The sequence below is a fragment of the Capricornis sumatraensis genome, chromosome 16, assembly GCF_032405125.1.
Source record: "Capricornis sumatraensis isolate serow.1 chromosome 16, serow.2, whole genome shotgun sequence".
Lineage (NCBI taxonomy): Eukaryota > Metazoa > Chordata > Mammalia > Artiodactyla > Bovidae > Capricornis > Capricornis sumatraensis.
In genome coordinates this window covers 79,900,571-79,922,141 of record NC_091084.1, presented here as the reverse complement: position 1 = coordinate 79,922,141, position 21,571 = coordinate 79,900,571, and the positions used below count along the sequence as shown (strand labels likewise).

At 39.0% G+C, this 21,571-nt stretch overlaps 2 protein-coding genes across 2 annotated transcripts; both read left to right on the top strand.

Moving 5' to 3' along the window:
* Nucleotides 1-5,237: 5,237 nt before the first annotated feature.
* Nucleotides 5,238-6,191, top strand: LOC138093076 (olfactory receptor 5AP2). The gene has a single exon (XM_068989169.1). It carries the CDS (start codon nt 5,238-5,240, stop codon nt 6,189-6,191), a length of 954 nt encoding a protein of 317 aa, XP_068845270.1.
* Nucleotides 6,192-12,468: 6,277 nt separating this feature from the next.
* LOC138093065 (olfactory receptor 5M10-like) lies at nt 12,469-13,401 on the top strand. Its single transcript, XM_068989154.1, has one exon. It carries the CDS (start codon nt 12,469-12,471, stop codon nt 13,399-13,401), a length of 933 nt encoding a protein of 310 aa, XP_068845255.1.
* Nucleotides 13,402-21,571: the final 8,170 nt, after the last annotated feature.

Below are 21,571 nucleotides of genomic sequence, written 5' to 3'. Positions count from 1 at the left end.
GAGCCTAGTGAATAGGAAAAGGAAAAAAAAATAATAGGCTGCAGAACATTAACATTTTTGGAGCATTTGTTCATCAGAGATTCTGCAGGGTAATTTCTTTATTTGGTCAATTGAATCTTCTGATGGTACCACAAATGAGATCAGAAAAGTCATATGAGGAAAAGTCATATCTTCGTTAGTCAGCAGTACCTCTGTTTTGTGATGAATAAATGGTAGTTGCTTGTTTTTTTGGACTTGAGAGTCCCATGGCTCTCCATGAAAACTGCCTTACAACTTGTCAGTGGATTCTCTTTTATGGTGCCAATCTCTCATTCTTATTTCCAAGGTGAATTCTCAGAAAACTTCACGGAGCTCTCATTGCATCCTAACTTCTGATGGTTCTCATCTCGGTAGTAGGGAGATAAAAATGCTGTCTGTTTTCTAAGATGGTTATTTCTTTGGCTGTGCCAGGTCTTAGCTGCTTCATGTGAGATCTTTCGTTGCAGTGTGTGGACTCTCGTTGTTGCACATGAGCTCAGTAGTTGAGGCCAGCTGCTTCCAATAGCTCTGGAGAGTAGGCTTAGTTGCTCTGGGCATGTATGATCCTAGTTCCCTGACCAGGAATTGAACCCATGTCCCCTGAATTGCAAGGTGAATTCTTATCCACTGGACTGCCAGGGAAGTCCCTGTCTGGTGCCTCTTTCAATGGCACTTAAACTGGGTTTAGAAATTAATTATTTTCTTATTCTGAAGCTCCTTGAGACTTTCTGCTTCACAGCTTGGGCTGACTAGGACCTGCCTCCTATCCTGTCCATGATTAATTGCTCCTGTGTTGTTCAGTGGTCTCATTCCACCACTGTGTTGTCACCTAGGGTCCTTTCAGTCCTATATCCCTTACCATTGATTTAGTGCCGTGTGATCTTTCTTCCAGCTTCCACTCACACTTCTGTATAATAATGAATTCACTATTAATTGAAGAAATGTCATTTATTTACTTATTAAGTAAACTTCATTGTTTGCCAATTATGTTTCAGAATCTGTGTTGATAGGAGCCTACTGCATTTTCCCTCTAAGGAAAGGCTAAGATTTAACCAAAATAATGCAAATATTGTCTGAATTGCTAGAGATAAAGCAATGTACCTTTTAAGTCTTTGTGTCCCCCAGCATTTAGTGAAAATTACAATGATTACGTTGTACTGAGAGAAATTAATTGGGGTATGTTCTCAAAGTGACATAGATTATATAAATGATCATCATATGTTGATCAATTTATTTGAGACTCTGTATCTTATATGGAAGATACATTTAGGCGACGGGAGGCTTGTAAGCGTCAATCTAGACCACATACGCTGGTAACTATATCTCCTTCTAGGCAGTAGGAAGGAGAGTCAGGGTGGGGAAAGACGAGTCAGGGTGTGGGAAATTCTTGCTTATCAGTGGGCTATCTATATGTATTTAATGCAACAAATCACATGCATTCACCCATTTATCTACAGATTCAGTCTATGAGGTGGGTGTCAGTATTCCTACATAGATATGAGAAAGCTGAGATATAAAGAGGTTTGATGCTTTATCCAAAATCACACAATCAGTGACAGATAGCCACGACTGAAAGTCAGGTAAATCCTTGTTCTTGCTGCCTCCTTTTACCTCCCTCAATTAGTCCATTACCGTGATTCAGGCTGCAGAATTTCCCCTATGTACCCAAAGTGCTTATACAAGGCAAGATCAGAGATTGAACTAACCTGCTCTTTTGTGGATATTTTTAATGTTCCCAAGGGGACCAGACCACTAACTGTTGGGATGACAAGAAACGGGTGTTTAATGGTGATTAGAGGGGCTTCCCTGGTGTTTCAGTGATTAGCAATCTGCCTGCCAGTGCAGAGGACATGGGCTTGATCCCTGGTCTGGGAAGATCCCACATGCCAGAAAAACCTGGTGCTGGAGCTACTAAGCCTGTGCCCCAGCACCCAGCACCCTGGAGTCTGTGAGCTACAACTACTGAAGCCCACACACCGGATCCCATGTGCTACAACGAGAGACCACCGTAATGAGAAGCCTGCGGGCTGCAATGAGAGAGCAGTCCCTGCTCGTGGCAATTAGTGAAGGTCTGACATAGCAATGAAGCAATGAATCAAAAAAAAAAAAAAATCAAAACAGTGGTTAGGAATGCTCATCTGAAAATTCATTCTATTTAGCCCCAGGTATCCCAAGGGTAAAGGAGAGGAACATAAAAGAGACATGTGAGTTCCTTAGTTGCAGAGGGGAAAAAAAAAAAAAAGTATGTTAAAATGAGATGAAATGAGGAACACAGTCCCCAGAGCCATAGGAACAGGAAATACATCCTATTTAAAATGTCAGGATGCTTACTCCAGACTGTGGTCGAGGGACCCTCCAACTGGAAATAGCTGCAAACAGTATTACAAATATACTGCAGCAATGTATTCTATATTTTGAAATGTATTTTACATTTTAACACATTGGGATTCTTACCGTAAGGAAAAGTGGAAATAAGAAAGACTCGGTCTCTGCTGAATATGAGTGATTCTCTCATGACAGGGAAGGAATAAGTGTTTCAGTTTTCTTGTTTCTGTAATGGTTGGTGTCTAAAGTCCTTTACAACTGTGTCTACTGCTTATCCTGGGACAATTAGAGGAAATGTTTCTAAAAAGTTTTTATGTATGTTTTCTTGTCTCCTGATTTTCTTTTTCTGGTGAATTTGGGCATTGGATAAGAACAAGCAAAGGGATCAAGTAGAAGTCAACCAATTAAGAAAGGTAAGAAAAAAATATTAAAGCTGTGACCCATGTAGCTTACTGATCTGAAGAAAATTCACAGTCTTGTTAATTTCTCCAATTACCCACAGACCCAAGGTTCCAAGAATACTAAATGACTAAGAAATTATGTTAAATAGCTGCTCTGTCCATTTTCATCAACACAGAATTTCTCAGTCTTTTGGAGAAAGCTAAGGAGAATAAATAATATATGACTTGAATTCTTTTTTAAACACCAGAGATTTTAAGGAAATCTTACTATTATTTTCACAAACTCTTAGAAATTGAAAACCCAGATGAAGAATCTCTGGACTAGATGGTTGACTGCAAACTCTCAGCTAGGGGAAAGAGTGTATTTCACAAAAACAAGTATTTGCTAAGGAAGAGGAGAGAATGAGGCATGTAATTTGCAATGCTAGATGTAAAATGAATGGGATTTTGCTAAAAGACAAATTGATGAGACTGAGTTCTGAAAAAGGCAATTTTCAGCAACTGTATTTTCTTTTTAGGAGATATACAGATTTTTTACTAATGTAGGTAAATGGATTCAAATGTATTGATGCAGTTCTGAGAATTACAATATCAACATCTCTGTGTATTAGTGCTCATACCTATTATTGACAAGGTCCTTATAAATGACCTCGAATGTTAAGAGAAGAAGAACTGCACTGACTGGATATAAATTAGACATCCATGGGCTGTCTCTGGGACTCTGAGCAGTTGTCACCAATCTTTCATACCTCTCATTTCTCCTGTGCAAAAAGAGGACTATAATACTGCCTACCTCACAGAATTTAAATTAAATGATGCAGGAAACATACTTACACAGAGCTTGTAGATCATAGGGAATGATTAACCTAATTTAGCACCTGTTATTTTTACACCCTGTTGCCTTTCTTTATGTGCCTAACACACACACACACGTTTCTAGAGCATTTTATTCTTTCTGCTATTTCTGATGGAAAAGTACTCTCACGGAAGCTTTCTTATTGAAGATGAGAGGAAAAGATCCTTTCCTTCTTTTTAACACCAGCTGAAGATGCTCTTCTGTGAAGTTCAAACAGCACGTTTAGTCCAAGGACAAGGACCTAGGCTGAATATCTGCCCAGTGAAATCAGAAGAGGGGCAGTGTAGTTTTGAGGAACAAATAATGTGGCATCAAGAGACCTATGTTCTATCCAGCATTCACCACTGATTAGCTGAGACATTCCTACACTTCACTGACCTCACCTAACAAAAGATTATCTTCTTAATACTCATGGGCTTATTCTTGATTATCTCCCTCACTGAATTGTGGTGAGGTTTAGATAAGATAACAGGTGCAGTGATATATTGAAAGTATTACAGTACTGTATAAAAATGCCAGGCTTTTTGCTTACTGGAGTATTGAGTCCCTGTCCCAGTGGAAACTGAGTGGATCTGAGCATGACTAGACACTTCTTGTACCCTGGTGTCTGTAAGAATGGAACCAGATCCTGCCACCCTACCCCCAAGCTGTGCTCAGTAGATCCTTTAACATCAATATTAGCACAAGTGCTGAGATATTTTGATCTTCTGTTTTAAGTTTTTTTAAAAAAAGATTTATGTTAATTCAGTTCAGTTGCTTCCGTTCAGTTCTGTTCAGTCACTCAATCGTGTCCGACTCCTTGTGACCCCATGAATCGCAGCACGCCAGACCTCCCTGTCCATCACCAACTCCCGGAGTTCACCCAAACTCATGTGCATCGAGTCGGTGATGCCATCCAACCATCTCATCCTCTGACGTCCCCTTCTCCTCCTGCCCGCAATCCCTCCCAGCATCAGGGTCTTTTCCAATGAGTCAACTCTTTGCATGAGGCGGCCAAAGTATTGGAGTTTCAGGCTCGGCATCAGTCCTTCCAATGAACATCCAGGACTGATTTCCTTTAGGATGGACTGGTTGGATCTCCTTGCAGTCCAAGGGACTCTCAAGAGTCTGCTCCAACACCACAGTTCAAAAACATCAATTCTTCGGTGCTCAACTTTCTTCATAGTTGAACTCTCACATCCATACAGTTGCTTAGTCATATCTGATTGTTTGCGATATGGACTGCAGCACACCAGGCTTCCCTGTCCATCACCAACTCCTGGAGCTTTCTTCAACACATGCCCATTGAGTCAGTGATGCCATCCAACCATCTCCTCCTCTGTCATCCACTTTTCGTCCTGCCTTCAATCTTTTCCAGCCTCAGGGTCTTTTTCAATAAGTCATTTCTTCGCAACAGGTGGCCAAAGTATTGGCATTTCAGCTTCACCATGAGTCTTTTCTGTCCATGGAAAGTTCTAGGCAAAAATACGAGAGTGGGTTACCATTTCTTTCTCCAGGGGATCTTCCCCACCCAAGGATCGAACCTGAAGCTCCTGTATTGGCAAGCTCATTTACCATACAGCCAGCAGGGAAGCCCAACTGTTGTGTATTCATCTGACTAAACAGGATGTTCTATGTTTTCTCTTATTGCAGCTCAAATGGTCAGATATATGAAAGAGATGCCAACCAGGAATCAAACAGAAGTGACAGAATTTATTCTCTTAGGACTCTCAGACAATTCAGAGCTACAGGTCATCCTCTTTGGATTATTTCTGTTGATCTATATGGCAACCATGGTGGGTAATTTGGGCATGATTGTGTTAATTAAGATGGACCCTTGTCTCCACACCCCCATGTACTTTTTTCTCAGCAGTCTCTCCTTTGTTGACGCCTCTTACTCTTCTTCTGTCACTCCTAAGATGCTGGTGAACCTAGTGGCTGAGAGGAAGGCCATTTCTTTTAATGGGTGTGCGGCCCAGTTCTATTTCTTTGGCTCCTTCCTGGGGACTGAGTGCTTCTTGTTAGCTATGATGGCATATGACCGCTACGTAGCCATTTGGAACCCTTTGCTGTATCCAGTTCTCATGTCTGGGAGAATTTGCTTCTTGCTAGCAGCTACCTCATTCCTCGCAGGTTTTGGAAATGCAGCCATACACACAGGAATGACTTTCAAGTTGTCCTTTTGTGGCTCCAATAAGATCAATCATTTCTACTGTGATACACCACCCCTGCTCGAACTCTCTTGCTCTGATACCGGCATCAACGGCATCGTGATCATGGCTTTCTCCAGCGTTATTGTCATCGGCTGTGTTATGATCGTCCTTGCTTCCTATCTATGCATCCTCATTGCCATCTTGAGGATGCCCTCCTTGGAGGGCAGGCACAGAGCCTTCTCCACCTGTGCCTCTCACCTCATGGCCGTCACCATATTCTTTGGGACGATTCTCTTCATGTACTTGCGTCCTACGACTAGCTACTCAATGGAGCAGGACAAGATTGTCTCTGTCTTTTATACCGTAGTGATCCCTATGCTAAATCCCCTCATCTACAGTTTGAAAAATAAGGATGTGAAAGGGGCCTTAAAGAAGATCTTACAGCAACAGATACTGTGAAGCCATGTTACATATCACCCTATTATGTGGAATAAGAATGTTTTCATGTTAATTGTATTGTCTAATTGCTTGAACTGTTTTTCTGTGTTAAAGTATATTGTTTAAAATGAGATGTACTCTTAATTTCCTGGTGTCCTAAATGTGTATTTATTAGCATATAGTATGAATCAATGCAGTGAAGGAAGGCAGTGTCTGGTAAAAAAAAATATATATATATATCAAAATGCTTGGAATTAGCTGACCTAGATTTAAATCTCAATTTCCATATTGAGCCCTTTCACTCTTAATTTTATATATATATATATGACTTTGATTGGATCTTGGAAAATAGACTCTGAGACAGATATTTGTATTTAGGAAATTTATTGTAGAGTGTTCCCAGGAACAATACTGATAAAGAAGTAAGGGCAATAGGATTGGGTAGAAGAAACTAAGTTGTGATGAAATTGCAACAGAGTATTCAGCCAGTTCCACCTGGAGATCTGGAGTTGAGATTATCCTTCTCAGAGATGTTTCAAATTTGAACAGGTATTTATACCTCCATAATAACCTGCTTTAGATATGGGTCACCCACTGGAAGTGGTCTAATTTTCAGAATGACAGTGCCTTTCAGCAGGGATATTCCGAGTAGAGCTCAGCTATGAGGTGTGAGCTGTCGATGCCCTAGGAAGCTGGGGAAGTAAATACTTCAATACTGAAAGTCGAATCTGGGTAGTATATCACAGCATCTATTATAAATAGTAAACTCTTCCATTCACATGGATGTCAAGAGTACCAAATACTATAGAAGAAAGTCTTAGCTGTTTAATAATAAGGGTGCCATAGCAATAATGGGGGTATAGTTTAGTGACTTTGTGAATTAACTGAGATATTTGGAGTGTAGTAATCTCAAAGTCAAAGTGTTCTAACTTTTTATCTGTAGCCCAGCCAAAGTTTCACATAATTTTCAATAAACATTTATCAAACACAATTATCTATTTATTGCTCATTGTAGTGGGGTTGGGGCTGTCAATGTTGGAACAACATGAAAAAAACTGTCTTTCATGAGGTGATATGTCAAATAAGGACTAAGTAATGATTTGGAATCAGCTAAATGTCTGTTTCCTATGTCTTTCCATCCCACTCTCCTCGACAGACCAGAAAGTGGAATACCAATGTTCCAAATGAGACCACTTCATCCCCAAATGGTTTGTTAGAGACCACAAAGGAGGAGATAACTCATCCTATCCCCCTGGAACAGCCCTCCTAACTCCTGTTAATTCCACTTTTAATTATTAACCAACGTTTCTCTCAAAGACATTGGTGGAAAAATGCATTCAGCAGGTAATGCATGCTGAAGATATTCCATGTGAGAAAACAAAATTCTTGATTTCATTAAACTTGTTTTGGAGTGAAGAAGACTTTATTGTCAACAGCAAGGTGTGTGTGCATGTGTGCACAGGCATTTGTTCCTGTTTGTGTGGGATGCATGTGTGTGACATGGATAAGAGTTGTGCTTTAAAGAAATTAAAGTGAGAGAAAAGGGTTGTATGGGAGTAGAGCAACCTGTGAAAATAACAGCTGAGCAAGTCCTACGTAGGAATAACATTGCATGAATATCTGTGGTGAATACAAAGGCCCTGAGGTGAGATCCTCCTTGGTTGGTTAAAAGAATAGTAAGGGAACAAGTATACGTGGAACAGAGTGAGCAAATAAAAAGAGAGAAAAAAACTGCAATCAGCAAGGTGTTTGGGGAGTGATGGATCAATTGGAGTAGGTTATGGTAACTCATTCCAGTATTCTGGCCTATTAAAATAGATATGAGTATGGATTATATTTTCAGTGGAATTGTGAAAATTTGAGGGAAGACCTAATAAATTTTATATCATTTAATTTAATTCAGTGTTATTCACAATGGAGTCTTAAGACCATAAAAATGCCTAACTTATTCACAAAGGTATAAGTGACTCCCTGGGGAGAAAATAGTTCAATTATCTCAGTGAAAAATAAGTGGATGTCTTAATTTCGGGTTAGTATATTTCAGGCTTTCATTTTTTAGTGTTTTGCAAAGATGATTAAATCTCAAGAGCATCATCACAATCTTAATAATCTGACCCTCAGCCTCAAATTCAGAAGTAGCATCTTATACTCTTTGTTGAATTAATTAACCATATCTTAAATCTGTCACAGCTGAGTTCCTTATGCCACTTCCATTTTCATCAAAGCTAGAAATTTCACGCTGCAGGGAAAACAAATTGTATTCCTCCAAAAACCAATAAATAAAACTAAACTTATAAACACCACTACTTTCAGTGAGTATGTCTTAAGGACAGCAGGTAAGATGTTTTAATTTATCTCTAAGTGGTTAGATATAGAAAGCTTCAAAGAGGATTCAAAAAGCATTCAAGGAATTAAGACAAAAACCTCTCAGTGCTCTGTGACAACCAGGAGGGACAGGGTTGACAGGGAGGGAGGCTCAGCATGGAGGGAACGCACGTGTGCCTATGGCCGATTCATACTGATGTAGGCAAAAACCATCACAATATTGTAAAGTACTTATCCTCCAATTAAGATAAATAAATAAAAAAAATAAAAACACTGTACCTCTAAATTGCAATATGTCTGAAACACTGAATTTATGGTGAGCAACTAAACTAACAATTTTTTTTTTAGAAGAAAGGGGTTTAGGATAACTAATAAGAGATGAGGATTTTATAGAATATTCAACCCATGCATACACATACAAACACACATGTACACATGCATCTCTCTGTGTATATCTGTGTGTTTTTGTGTGTGTACGAAGCTGCTGCTGCCAAGTCACTTCAGTCATGTTCAACTCTGTGCGGCTCCATAGACGGCAGCCTACCAGGCTCCCCTGTCCCTGGGATTCTCCAGGCAAGAACACTGGAGTGGGTTGCCATTTCCTCCTCCAATGCATGAAAGTGAAAAGTGAAAGTGAAGTCACTCAGTGGTGTCCGACTCTTCGAGACCCCATGGACTGCAGCCTACCAGGCTCTTCCATCCATGGGATTTTCCAGGCAAGAGCACTGGAGTGGGGTGCCATTGCCTTCTCATGTATGAAGCAGGGAAATTTCATTAATTTTGTGCAGAAAGAGTGCCAAAGTACTTGGCATATTTAATACACTGTGTAGTACGTTAAATAAAATTATTTTATGCTCTTATATGCACACTTTGAGAAACTACTGCAATTGTCAGGCTTTATCTATCTATATATACATAAACATATGTAAATACATACACACATATAAGATCATATATGTCATATAGAATATAACTCCATTTATATCATATATATATAGATAATGTGTGTATATATATATATATATGTATAAAGTGGGGATCTACAAAATGGCTGTGAATTTTTTAAGTCTGTATTTTACAGGGTGGAATTAAACTGATTTTAGAGAAAGAACGGTCAGTTAAAGGTTTTCACCTAGTAATCTAGGTGAAAGATGATGTTGGCTTGAGCCTTAATGGTAGAAATAAAGATGGAAGGAGGTAGTTGTTTTGTTGATTGAGATATTTTGAAAATAGAGATAACATAATTATCTGATAGACTAGTTACATAGTGTGTGAGAAAGCAAAGAAATCAATTTCTTCAATATTTATTTGCTTGTATTTATTTTTTATTTGAACACGTGGAAGTAGAGAGCTGTCACTGACTTGAGACAGAGAATGTTATGTTTGGGAAAATTAAAGGAAGACATGAGCAAATTAGCGTTGAGTCAGGTTGAGCCAGTATTTGATATTAATGTGAAAATGTGAGTAAGTGATTGCATTATAAGTCTGGGGCTTGGGAAAGAGGTCAGGGCTGAAATAATTTCAGGAGCTGTAAATATATAGATATTATTTATAGTGATGAGACCGAATAAGATCATGAAGGCAGAGTGTAAATAGAAAAGAAAAATAGAAGAAGATCACGAAATAACGAGTTCTGAGCTACTCCAGCCTTAACAGTCAGAGAGACGAGGAATGAACAAAGAAGGCTGAGAAGGAGCAACCCACGCGGTAGCAGGAAAACTCCGAATGTTGTGTCCTGGAAGACAAGAGATGATAGTTTTTCAAGTGGTAGTCAGCAATTAACTCTGCCAAACATTACTTATAGATCAGAAAGATGAAGACTGAGAACTGGCCACTGAATCTGGCAGCATAAAGGACCCTGACAACCTCCACAAGAACAGTTTCTGTGGAGTGATGGGGGGAAAGTTTGATTAGAGTGGGCTTAAGAGAAAACAGGGAAAAAACTGAACTGAATTCAGGAAGTATTATATATCCAAGTATGTCTTGGAGATATATATATATATATATATATATATATAGAGAGAGAGAGAGAGAGAGAGAGAGAGAGAGAAGGCGATGGCACCCCACTCCAGTACTCTTGCCTGGAAACTCCCATGGAGGGAGGAGCCTGTTGGGCTGCAGTCCACGGGGTCGCGAAGAGTCGGACCCGACTGAACGACTTCACTTTCACTTTTCACTTTCATGCGTTGAAGGAAATGGAAACCCACTCGTGTTCTTGCCTGGAGAATCCCAGGGACGGGGGAGCCTGGTGGGCTGCTGTCTATGGGGTCGCACAGAGTTGGACACGACTGAAGCGACTTAGTAGTAGTAGTATATACACTTTTATACCCAAAAATTGCAAAACTCATCCAACCACATTTTTGTCCTTTCATAGTATTAAAAGTGATGGTGAACTTCCTTATTTTTGCCAAAGATCTCAGCCACATAGTATAAAGCAGGGTACAAAGATGTTGCATAGAGATTTTGGTCTTGAAGGAAAATTAAAGATCTCAAAGCATGAAATTAAGGTTATGCCCTTGAGGGAACAAAATCTATCTTAATTGGATTATAAGAATTAAAAAAAAAATACTCTAGGAAATATTCCTAAGAAACACTATAAATCTTCCCACCTTGTTTTAGAAAATATAGTAAGTCAGTTTTACAGGTAAGTCATTTTCTACATTTGTTCACTAAAAATATGTTTTTTATTTTGTGTGAAAATTAATATTCTCATTGATATTGAAAAAAATATTTTTATCATTTATACTTGTTTTTTTTCTATTCAAATATTAACATTTCATAGCATCTCTGAAAAATTAAGTATTATATACAAGCTCTTCTGATGTATATGTGAAAACTAAATTTAAAAAGCCTTAAGGTGAAATTATTGAGGCATAATGTTTCCAGTCATATCGTACTTTCACAAAAAAAAACAGAAATATAATTCCAGCTGGGAGCTAAGTTCAGATTTAAATATTATCCTAATGTGCTTTCCTAAACAAATATATTCAGAGGTGTGTCAGTTTTAAAAAATATTACAATATTGTAAAGTTATTAACCTCCAATTAAAATAAAGAAATTTATATAAAAAAGAAAACAAATAAAAAGTAATGGAAACAAATTCCTCTTCAGATATTTGAATTCTTTATTTACCGTTCAAATTCTGCCTTCTCAGATTTTCTTTGAATGGCCATCTAAAAGCACTCCGCCTTTAATTTTCTTCATAGTGTTTTCTTCTAAGTGACATACTGCTGTAAACATTTGCCTATGTGCTCAATATCTATTACCTCTCTTACAATATATGGTTCACCAGGATAGGTAATTTGCTCACTCATGTAACCCCAGAAGCTAGAATAGAAAAAAAAAATGCCTCCGTAAGTAACGAGTGGGTGAATTTAAAAAGCAGAAAGAACAATTCTTCATTCTGTACCTTCTTAGTCATATGTCAAGAAATGCATCTACTAATTAAATGTCTTCTGAATTAATTTAAGCTAGACAAATATGGGTTTCAGGAGAAAATGCTGGACTGAACATGTCTCCTAATGTGTGTTGAAAACAATAGTGTATCAGAGGTGCAGGGACCATAGGAACTGCATCCTTCTTTTGTTCATTTGAATGATACCACGGACCTGCTGCTTTCCAGACCTGGTTTTCACTCTTTTCGCTTTCTTTTTCACAGAATTTGAAAAAAAAAATATATGGAGTTTTCCAGAAAACAGGTTTAATTATATATGTGTATACATGATTTACAAATAAGGAGAAAGAGAATGTGTGAGTTTGTGAATGTGTGTTTCCAGTATATATATAGAAAAATATATCGCAAAGAGATAAGGTGCAAATATTTACATAGACGCTCTGATGCATTGGTTGAGAAGAGTAATTTCCTTATAGAGACACAGATCAAAAGTAAATGACGAAAGAGTGGATTAAATGCAGAATCAGGATCAGACAGAATTCTTCACTTTACCACTTTCAGTTTTTAAGGGATGAGACTATGTCTCCCCCTAACCGCACTGCAGTGACTGAGTTCATTCTCCTGGGACTCACAGATGACCCAGTGCTGCAGAAGGCCCTGTTTGGGGTGTTCCTGGTGATCTACCTAATCACACTGGCAGGGAATCTGGGCATGATCGTGCTGATCAGGACCAATCCCCACCTGCAGACCCCCATGTACTTCTTCCTCAGCCACCTCTCCTTTATAGACCTTTGTTATTCCTCCAATGTCACTCCAAATATGCTGCACAATTTCCTCTCAGATCAGAAGACCATCTCCTACGCAGGATGCTTCACACAGTGTCTCGTCTTCATCGCCCTGGTGATCACGGAGTTTTATCTCCTTGCTTCAATGGCCTTGGACCGCTACGTAGCCATCTGCAGCCCTCTGCTGTACAGCACCAGGATGTCCAAGGACGTTTGCATCTTTCTAGTCACAGTCCCTTATACTTGTGGATTCTTCAATGGTCTCTCTCAGGCGCTGCTGACTTTCCGCTTGTCCTTTTGTGACTCCCGGGAAATCAACCATTTCTACTGTGCGGATCCTCCTCTAATAATGCTGGCCTGCTCTGACACCTATGTCAAAAAGATGGCGATGTTTGTGGTTGCTGGTTTCACGCTGTCAAGCTCCTTGTTCATCATTCTCCTGTCTTATGCTTTCATCGTTGCCTCTATCTTGGTGATCCGTTCTGTGGAAGGCAGGCACAAGGCCTTTTCTACCTGTGGTTCCCACCTGACAATAGTCACTCTATTTTATGGAACCCTCTTCTGTATGTACTTGAGGCCTCCAACTGAGAAGTCTGTAAAGGAGTCCAAAATATTTGCAGTCTTTTATAGTTTTTTGAGCCCAATGTTGAACCCACTGATCTACAGTATGAGGAACAAGGATGTGATCCAAGCCATGCAGCAAATGATAAAGAGAAACCTTTCATAAAATTGCACTTGAAGCATCTGTTCCTTTGATATGACTAAGTGTCCATAACAGCCTTGTGTTTTATTTTTATTTTATTTTAAATTTTTATTTTTACTTCATTTTACTTTACAGTACTGTATTGGTTTTGCCATATATTGACATGAATCCACTATGGGTGTACATGAGTTCCCAAACGTGAACCCCCCCTCCCACCTCCCACCCCATATCATTTCTCTGGATCATCCCTGTGCACCAGCCTTGTGTTTCAGAGATTAGAAATGAGTAACACAGAACTCTAATTGTGATAGAATTCCAGGTTCCATTTTTATTTTATTTATTTATTTATTTTTTGAGGATCAGGATCATTTAGTCATTGGGACATGACATATAGCAATCTCTTCTTTTGGTTAAGCAAAGAGATGTGTTTCACTCTTAGCCAACAGAATATTCTGATGTCAAGATTTATATCCAGTTAGAAAAATGTGTTTTAAAATCATTGTACAGTACTTAACATTTTGCCGAATTTTTATAGTCTTGAAAACCACTGTGGCTTTTAGGACCCAAATTTAAACTCAGTCTTTGCAATTCTTAATCCAATTTTTTTTTTAATTTAAATTTATTTATTTTAATTAGAAGCTAATTACTTTACAATATTGTATTGGTTCTGCCACACATCAACATGAATCCACAATGGGCGTACACGTGTTCCCTATCTTGAACCCCCCTCCCACCTCCCTCCCCGTACCATCCCTCCGGGTCATCCCAGTGCACCAGCCCCAAGCCTATTTGGAGTCTCTCATTTTTCAACATTCAACTTATTGACCTCTATTTGTGATTTATGTTTTTGTACTTTCGGTGAAACTCACCTCAGAAATTCTTGAGAGTATAAATCAACATGTATGAAAATAATCATAAGTAACACAATTACAGTTGAATTCTCACTTTTATGTTATTATGCGTTGGTGAAGTGAAGTGAAGTCGCTCAGTTGTGTCCGACTCTTTGCGACCCCATTGACTGTAGCCTACCAGGCTCCTCTGTCCATGGGATTTTCCAAGCAATAGTCCTGGAGTGGATTGCCATTTCCTTCTCCAGGGGATCTTCCCAACCCAGGGATCGAACCTGGGTCTCCCGCATTGTAGACAGACACTTTACTGTCTGAGCCACCAAGGAAGTCTATTATGCATTAAATCCTAACAAATGAACTAGTGTGAAAATGATCATCTCCATTTATAAGTTTTACTTTGTTAGGCACAGAGAGACTAAATGACCTACTCAAAGTCATTCAGCCACTTAGTAGCAGAAAGGCAGTTTGATTCCAAATTCTCTCTCTTTTCATATTGAAGTGGCTAAACCTCTTTTGTGTGCATGATAAGTTACTTCAGTTGTGTCTGACTCTTTGTGACCTTATGGACTGTAGCCCACCAGGCTCGTCTGTCCATGGGATTCTCAAGGCAAGAATACTGGAGTGGGTTGCCATGCCCTCCTCCAGAGGACCTTCCTAACCCAGGAATCAGAGCCTCATCTCTTGCCTCTCCTGCTTTGGCAGGTGGGTTCTTTAGCGCTAGTACCACCTGAGAAGCTCAGCTAAACCTCTTATTATACAACAAATACTGGATGGGATGTTGGGGGTAACGAATTGACCAGGTTATTGCTATAAATGATCATGGTGATTGTAATGAGAGCAAGATAACTAATAACAGCTAATGTGAATTTCTTCTACATGTCCTTAGGATAATTTGTGAGTAATATAGTCTTGTTGTTCCATGTAAAGCAGGCAATTTTGATATGTGGAATATTTATTTTGACTATATTTTATGAATATATTTTTCAGATTATAAAACACACATGTTCATTATAAATGACTAGAAAATAAAAACAGATGTGAAGAAATAACTTTTATGAGTTATGTGCTCTAAACCAAGGAATGAATTCTCTTGTGTTTTTAAATATCTCTTCTCAATAATTTTATGTACATATATTATTATAATTGATAAAGCAAAATTGGAGTCATGTGCTATATATAAACCTTGAGTTTCATTTGATAGTATAAGGTTTACATTTCAAAGATATTATTTTTGATGAACATCGCTTTTAATGCAGTTAATATTAACAATTAAATCACACTAACTTAGTTACAAAAATAATTGAACATATTAATTGTAGAAAAACAAATACTGAAAATATATAAAACATGTTTTCCCTGTATTTTTAAAATTTATTTATTTATTTTAATTGGAGGCTAATTATTTTATAATATTGTAGTGGGTTTTGCCATACATTGACATGAATCAGCCATGAGTGTACATGCGTTCCCCATCCTGAACTCACCTCCCACCTCCCTCCACATCCCATCCCTCTGGGTCATCCGAGTTCACCAGCCCCGAGCACCCTGTCACATGCATTGAACCTGGACTGGCGATCTCTTTCACATATCATAATATACATGTTTCAAAGCTATTCTCTCAGATCATCCCACCCTTGTCTTCTCCCACAGAGTTCAAAAGTCTGTTCTTTATATCTGTCTCTGTCTCGCATATAGGGTCATAACTACCATCTTTCTAAATTCCATATATATATATATATATATATATATATATATATATATATATATATATATGCATTAATATACTGTATTGGTGTTTTTCTTTCTGACTTACTTCACTCTGTATAATAGGCTCCAGTTTCATCCACCTCATTAGAACTGATTCAAATGCATTCTTTTTAATAGCTGAGTAATAATCCATTGTGTACATGTACCACAGCTTTCTTATCCATTCATCTGCCAATGGACATCTAGGTTGCTATTGTAAACAGTGCTGCAATGAACATTGGGGTACACGTGTCTCTTTCAATTCTGGTTTCCTCAGTGTGTATGCCTAGCAGTAGGATTGCTGGGTCATAAGGCAGTTCTATTTGCAGTTTTTTAAGGAATCTCCACACTGTTCTCCTTAGTGGCTGTACTAGTTTGCATTCCCATGAACAGTGTAAGAGGGTTCCATTTTCTCTGCACCCTCTCCAGCATTTATTGCTTGTAGACTTTTTGACAGGAGCCATTCTGACTGGCGTGCTATGGTACCTCATTGGCTTCAGTTTCTTGTTGGTTCCTGAAAGTGTCCACACCCAGTTCATTGTCACAAAGGTATCTTTCTAAGGAAACTTGCTATATAGCTGCTTACCTCGAATCCAGAGAGAAAGAGATATTACTAGCAAGACAAAAGTCACAGTTTTATATAGCCTAATTATGGAAGTGACATCCTCATCTTTACCAAGTTTGGTGTACCCTCTCCAGGATTTATTGTTTGTAGACTTTTTGATAGCAGCCATTCTGACTGGCGTGAGATGGTACCTCATAGTGGTTTTGATTTACATTTCTCTGATAATGAGTGATTTTGAGCATCTTGTCATGTGTTTATTAGCCATCTGTATGTCTTCTTTGGAGAAATTTCTGTTTAGTTCTTTGGTCTATTTTTTGACTGAGTCATTTATTTTTCTGGAATTGAGCTGCAGGAATTGCTTGTATATTTTTGAGATTAATGCTTTCTCAGTTGCTTCCTTTGCTATTATTTTCTCCCATTGTGAAGGCTGTCTTTTCACCTTGCTTATTGTTTCCTTCGTTGTGCACAACATTTTAAGTTTAATTAGGTACAATTTGTTTATTTTTGCTTTTATTTCCACTACTCTGGGAGGTGGGTCATAGAGGATCCTGCTGTGGTTTATGTCAGAGAGTTTTCTGCCTATGTTTTCCTCTAGGAGTTTTATAGTTTCTGGTCTTATATTTAGATCTTTAATCCATTTTAAGTTTATTTTTGTGTATGGTGTTAGAAAAGTGTTCTAGTTTCATTCTTTTATGAGTAGTTGACCAGTTTTCCCAGCACCGCTTGTTAAATAGATTGTCTTTTCTCCATTGTATATTCTTGCCTCCTTTCTCAAAGATAAAGTGTGTGGGTTTATCTCTGGGCTTTCTATTTTGTTCTATTGATCTATATTTCTGTCTTTGTGCCAGTACTATACCGACTTGATGACTGTAGCTTGTAATGTGATGAATAAGCTTGGTATGTCTTGCTCTGAAACTTGTTGGCTCTTGGGTGGGGCTTGGTTTCAGTGTAGGTATGGAGGCTTTTGGATGAGCTCTTCTCAATTAATGTTCCCTGGAGTCAGGAGTTTTCTAGTGTTCTCAGGTTTTGGATTTAAGCTTCCTGCCTATGGTTTTCAGTCTTATTCTTACAATAGGCTCAAGACTTCTTCATCCATACCGCACTGATGATAAAACATCTCCTTCAAATAGAAAGGACTGCCTTTCTGGGTGCCTGGTGTCCTCTGCCAGCATTCAGAAGTTGTTTTGTGGAATTTGCTCAGCATTCAAATGATCCTTCGGTGAATTTGTTGGGAAGAAAGTGGTCTTATTCCTCTGCTATCTTAGGACCTCCATCCTTGTTTAGTGAAAGATTTTTTTTAAAATTCTGCAATGCTTTAAAATTTTCAAGAGATTCATGCACATGATTTTACATATTCTTATAATAACTCAATTTCTGCTGACCCTATATTGCCTTTCCCCACTCCCCTCTCCCCACTGGTATCCATAGTTTGGTTTCTATATTTGTGAGTTTGTTTCTTTTTTGTTTATTAATCAAGTTTGTTTTATTTTTTATACTCCCCTTACATGTCATATCATACAACATTTGTGTGTTTTCTCTTTCTGCATTATTTCAGCAGTTTAATGCCCTCCAAGTGAATCTATGTTCTCACAAACAGCAAAACTGTATTCATATACAATAATTCCTTTTGAACCTTAATGCTCTGAATTTTCAAAGATGTGAACATGTTGTTCACATGTTGAATCATGTAAGTTAGTTCTCATGACTGGTGTACATTCTGTGTGCAAATCCTCTACAGGTGACTGTGTTTTTGTGTATTCTACTGTACTGTAGTGTACAGTATCTTTATTTCAAAAATATCCAGTTCAGTTCAGTTGCTCAGTCGTGTCCGACTCTTTGCGACCCCATGAATCCCAGCACGCCAGGCCTCCCTGTCCATCACCAGCTCCTGGAGTTCACTCAGACTCACGTCCATCAAGTCAATGATGCCATCCAGCCATCTCATCCTCTGTCGTCCCCTTCTCCTCCTGCTCCCAATCCCTCCCAGCATCAGAGTCTTTTCCAATGAGTCAACTCTTTGCATGAGGTGGCCAAAGGACTGGAGTTTCAGCTTCAGCATCATTCCCTCCAAAGAAATCCCAGGGTTGATCTCCTTCAGAATGGACTGGTTGGATCTCCTTGCAGTCCAAGGGACTCTCAAGAGTCTTCTCCAACACCACAGTTCAAAAGCATCAATTCTTCGGCACTCAGCTTTCTTCACAGTCCAACTCTCACATCCATTCATGACCACAGGAAAAACCATAGCCTTGACCAGACGGACCTTTGTTGGCAAAGTAATGTCTCTGCTTTTCAATATGCTATCTAGGTTGGTCATAACCTTTCTTCCAAGGAGTAAGCGTCTTTTAATTTCATGGCTGCAATCACCATCCAGAGGCAAGTGTAAAAGCAGTGTTGATTTTGAAGGACACTTCAGATCCTCTCTATAGATTCCCATTTAACTACACTGGTTTGATGAAGGGAAATATATGACATGATGAAAAAGATCACTACAGGTGCCTCATCATCAGTAGAAATGTCATTTTATGCTCTGTGTAGCTGATACCCATGTCCCTCCCAGTCAGAGATGCTGCTTGGTCATGTCAAAGGGGAAAAGGATGCAAGAATTATCTCACTATTCTGTTTGCCCAGGTGACTCTAATTCTCAAGAAAGGGGTGGAGAAGCATGTCTAAGCCATATTCTCATATCCAGTTTTATATGCAATAATGCTGTATTTTAGCTGGTAAAGAATCCACCTGCAATGAAGGAGACCCTGGTTCAATTCCTGGGTCAGAAAGTTCCCCTGCAGAAGGAGTAGGCTACCCACTCCAGTGTTCTTGGGCTTCCCTGGTGACTCAGACAGTAAAGAATCTGCCCGCAATGCAAAGACCTGGGTACAACCCCTGTATTGGAAAGATCTGCTGGAGAAGGCCATGGCAACCCACTCTAGCATTCTTGCCTGGAGAATCCCCATGGACAGAGGTGCCTGGTAGGTGACAATCCATGAAGTCACAAAGAGTCAGACTTGTTGAGTGAATAAGTATAGCACAATGCTGGTAATTTTAATCTCTGACTCCTGTGTGTAGTCTGCAAGTGATCCATGACCCAGAAGGATGATGATTCAATGGCCCTTTCAGTATCCAGCCATGGTGAAGCCAGAAATATCACTTCAATCACAACATTTATTGAGTAATTATTGTGTAACACTCTGGTCTGAGTCAGGGATGTGAGACAAACCAAAATCCTACTCAGATGTTTTAACTGAAGAGAATTTAATGGAAAGAATTTAATTTAGTAAGGAGAATACTGGCAGTGTTAAGTAAATCAGTCCAAGAACTTGAAGTCCCTGGAGGCTAAGTTCGTAAGACAGTTTTCATACCAGTCCTGAAGCAGTCAACACAAGGGCCGCTGTCAGGATTCTAGTGTCACGAGATCCCAGAAGAGCACGCCAGGCCACCTTTCCAACACACACCTTTGCAGGGATTTTCCTTGAAAAGATGCAGCCACCTTAACACTTCATTGTGAAACTGGGAGAAAATGAAATTTGGATACTTTTCTCTTCCTCTCATTTCTGTTATGCTCCTGGTTTCTCCCATTGGCCTAACTCAGATGGAAACTAAACACTCAAGGAGCCCTGTTGATGGAATTTAAGGTTAAGCTCCAGGTAGACCAAAAGAAAAAAAAAAAAAAAAGATAAAAAAGATAAACTGTATAGATGGTCTAGACTGACAAAGGAAGCATCATTAGAACATTTATTGTATCTGTTTATCCATGGTGTTCCCTTTGCTAGGTATTTATTATTATAACAATTTAAAATATAAAGAGCAAGGTTCAGAATCAGTAAATAAGTAGTTCAAATGCAGCAAAAGTTGTCTGACTGTCTGATGGTTTGCCTATACCCTTCAGTCTCTGTCTGCATGAGAACTTAATAACTCTCCCAAGTCAAGTCTCAAAATATCCAGACATTTAGGCATAAGTTAAAAAAAAAATGAGTCCCATTAGTATATCATTTCAGAAGATTTGATTCCCTGAAGATACTGGGGAGAAGCAAGAATCATGTCCTCAATGGACTTAAGATTTTAAAAAGGGTAAATCACTCATGGTGGTTTATATTCTAAATGCTTTTCTGTGAAAAATAATTGAACCCTAGGGTGCTGATCCCTCCGTGACAATTCTGGTATAAATTCCTCAGCTTCTTCATATCTGGCTGTCACTGGGAAATCACTCTTCTTTCACAGGTAGGACTAGGCATTGAACAGTTTCCTGTGCTGTGTGCTTAGTCACTCAATCGTGTTTGACTCTTTGCGACCCCATGGACTGTAGCCCACAAGACTTCTCTGTCCATGAGGATTCTCCAGGCAGGAATACTGGAGTGGGTTGCAATGGCCTCCTCCATGGGATTTTCCCAATCCAGGGATCAAACCCAAGTCTTCTGCATTGCAGGCAGATTCTTTACCATCTGAGCTACCAGGGAAGCTCAAGAATACTGGAGTGGGTAGCCTATCCCCTCTCCAGGTGATCTTCTGGACCCTGCAATCAAAACAGTGTCTTCCTGCATTGCAGGCGTATTCTTTACCAGCTAAGCAAAATCTTATTATTTTCTTTCTTTCTTTCTTTTTTTTTTTTTGCATCGTGCACCGTTCAAAGAGAAATGCTTGAAGAAACATGTGTCAGAGCTACACTTTTTTTTTTTAATAGTATAAACGTTTATAAATGTATCATGGAGTGGTATCACAATGGAAAAAGAATAGATCAAAGGCCACCAGACAGGGCCTCAGGTCAAGAGTGTCTGTCAAGAATACAAAGCTTCATAGTGCCCAGAGCCATTTCTGTCCACTTCTCTCTAAGATTATTTTGCCAAGTCAGTTCTTTGCATCAGGTGGCCAAAGTACTGGAGCTTCAGCTTCAGCATCAGTCCTTCCAATGAATGTTCAGGACTGATCTCTTTTAGGATGGACTGGTTGGATCTCCTTGCAATCCAAGGGACTCTCAAGAGTCTTCTCCAACACCACATTTCAAAAACAGCAATTCTTAGGTGCTCAGCTTTCTTTATGGTCC

What these genes read in the sequence shown, in the direction of transcription:
- LOC138093076 (XM_068989169.1), top strand. Translation starts at nt 5,238, where the DNA reads ATGGTCAGATATATGAAAGAGATGCCAACCAGGAATCAAACAGAAGTG.
- LOC138093065 (XM_068989154.1), top strand. Translation starts at nt 12,469, where the DNA reads ATGTCTCCCCCTAACCGCACTGCAGTGACTGAGTTCATTCTCCTGGGA.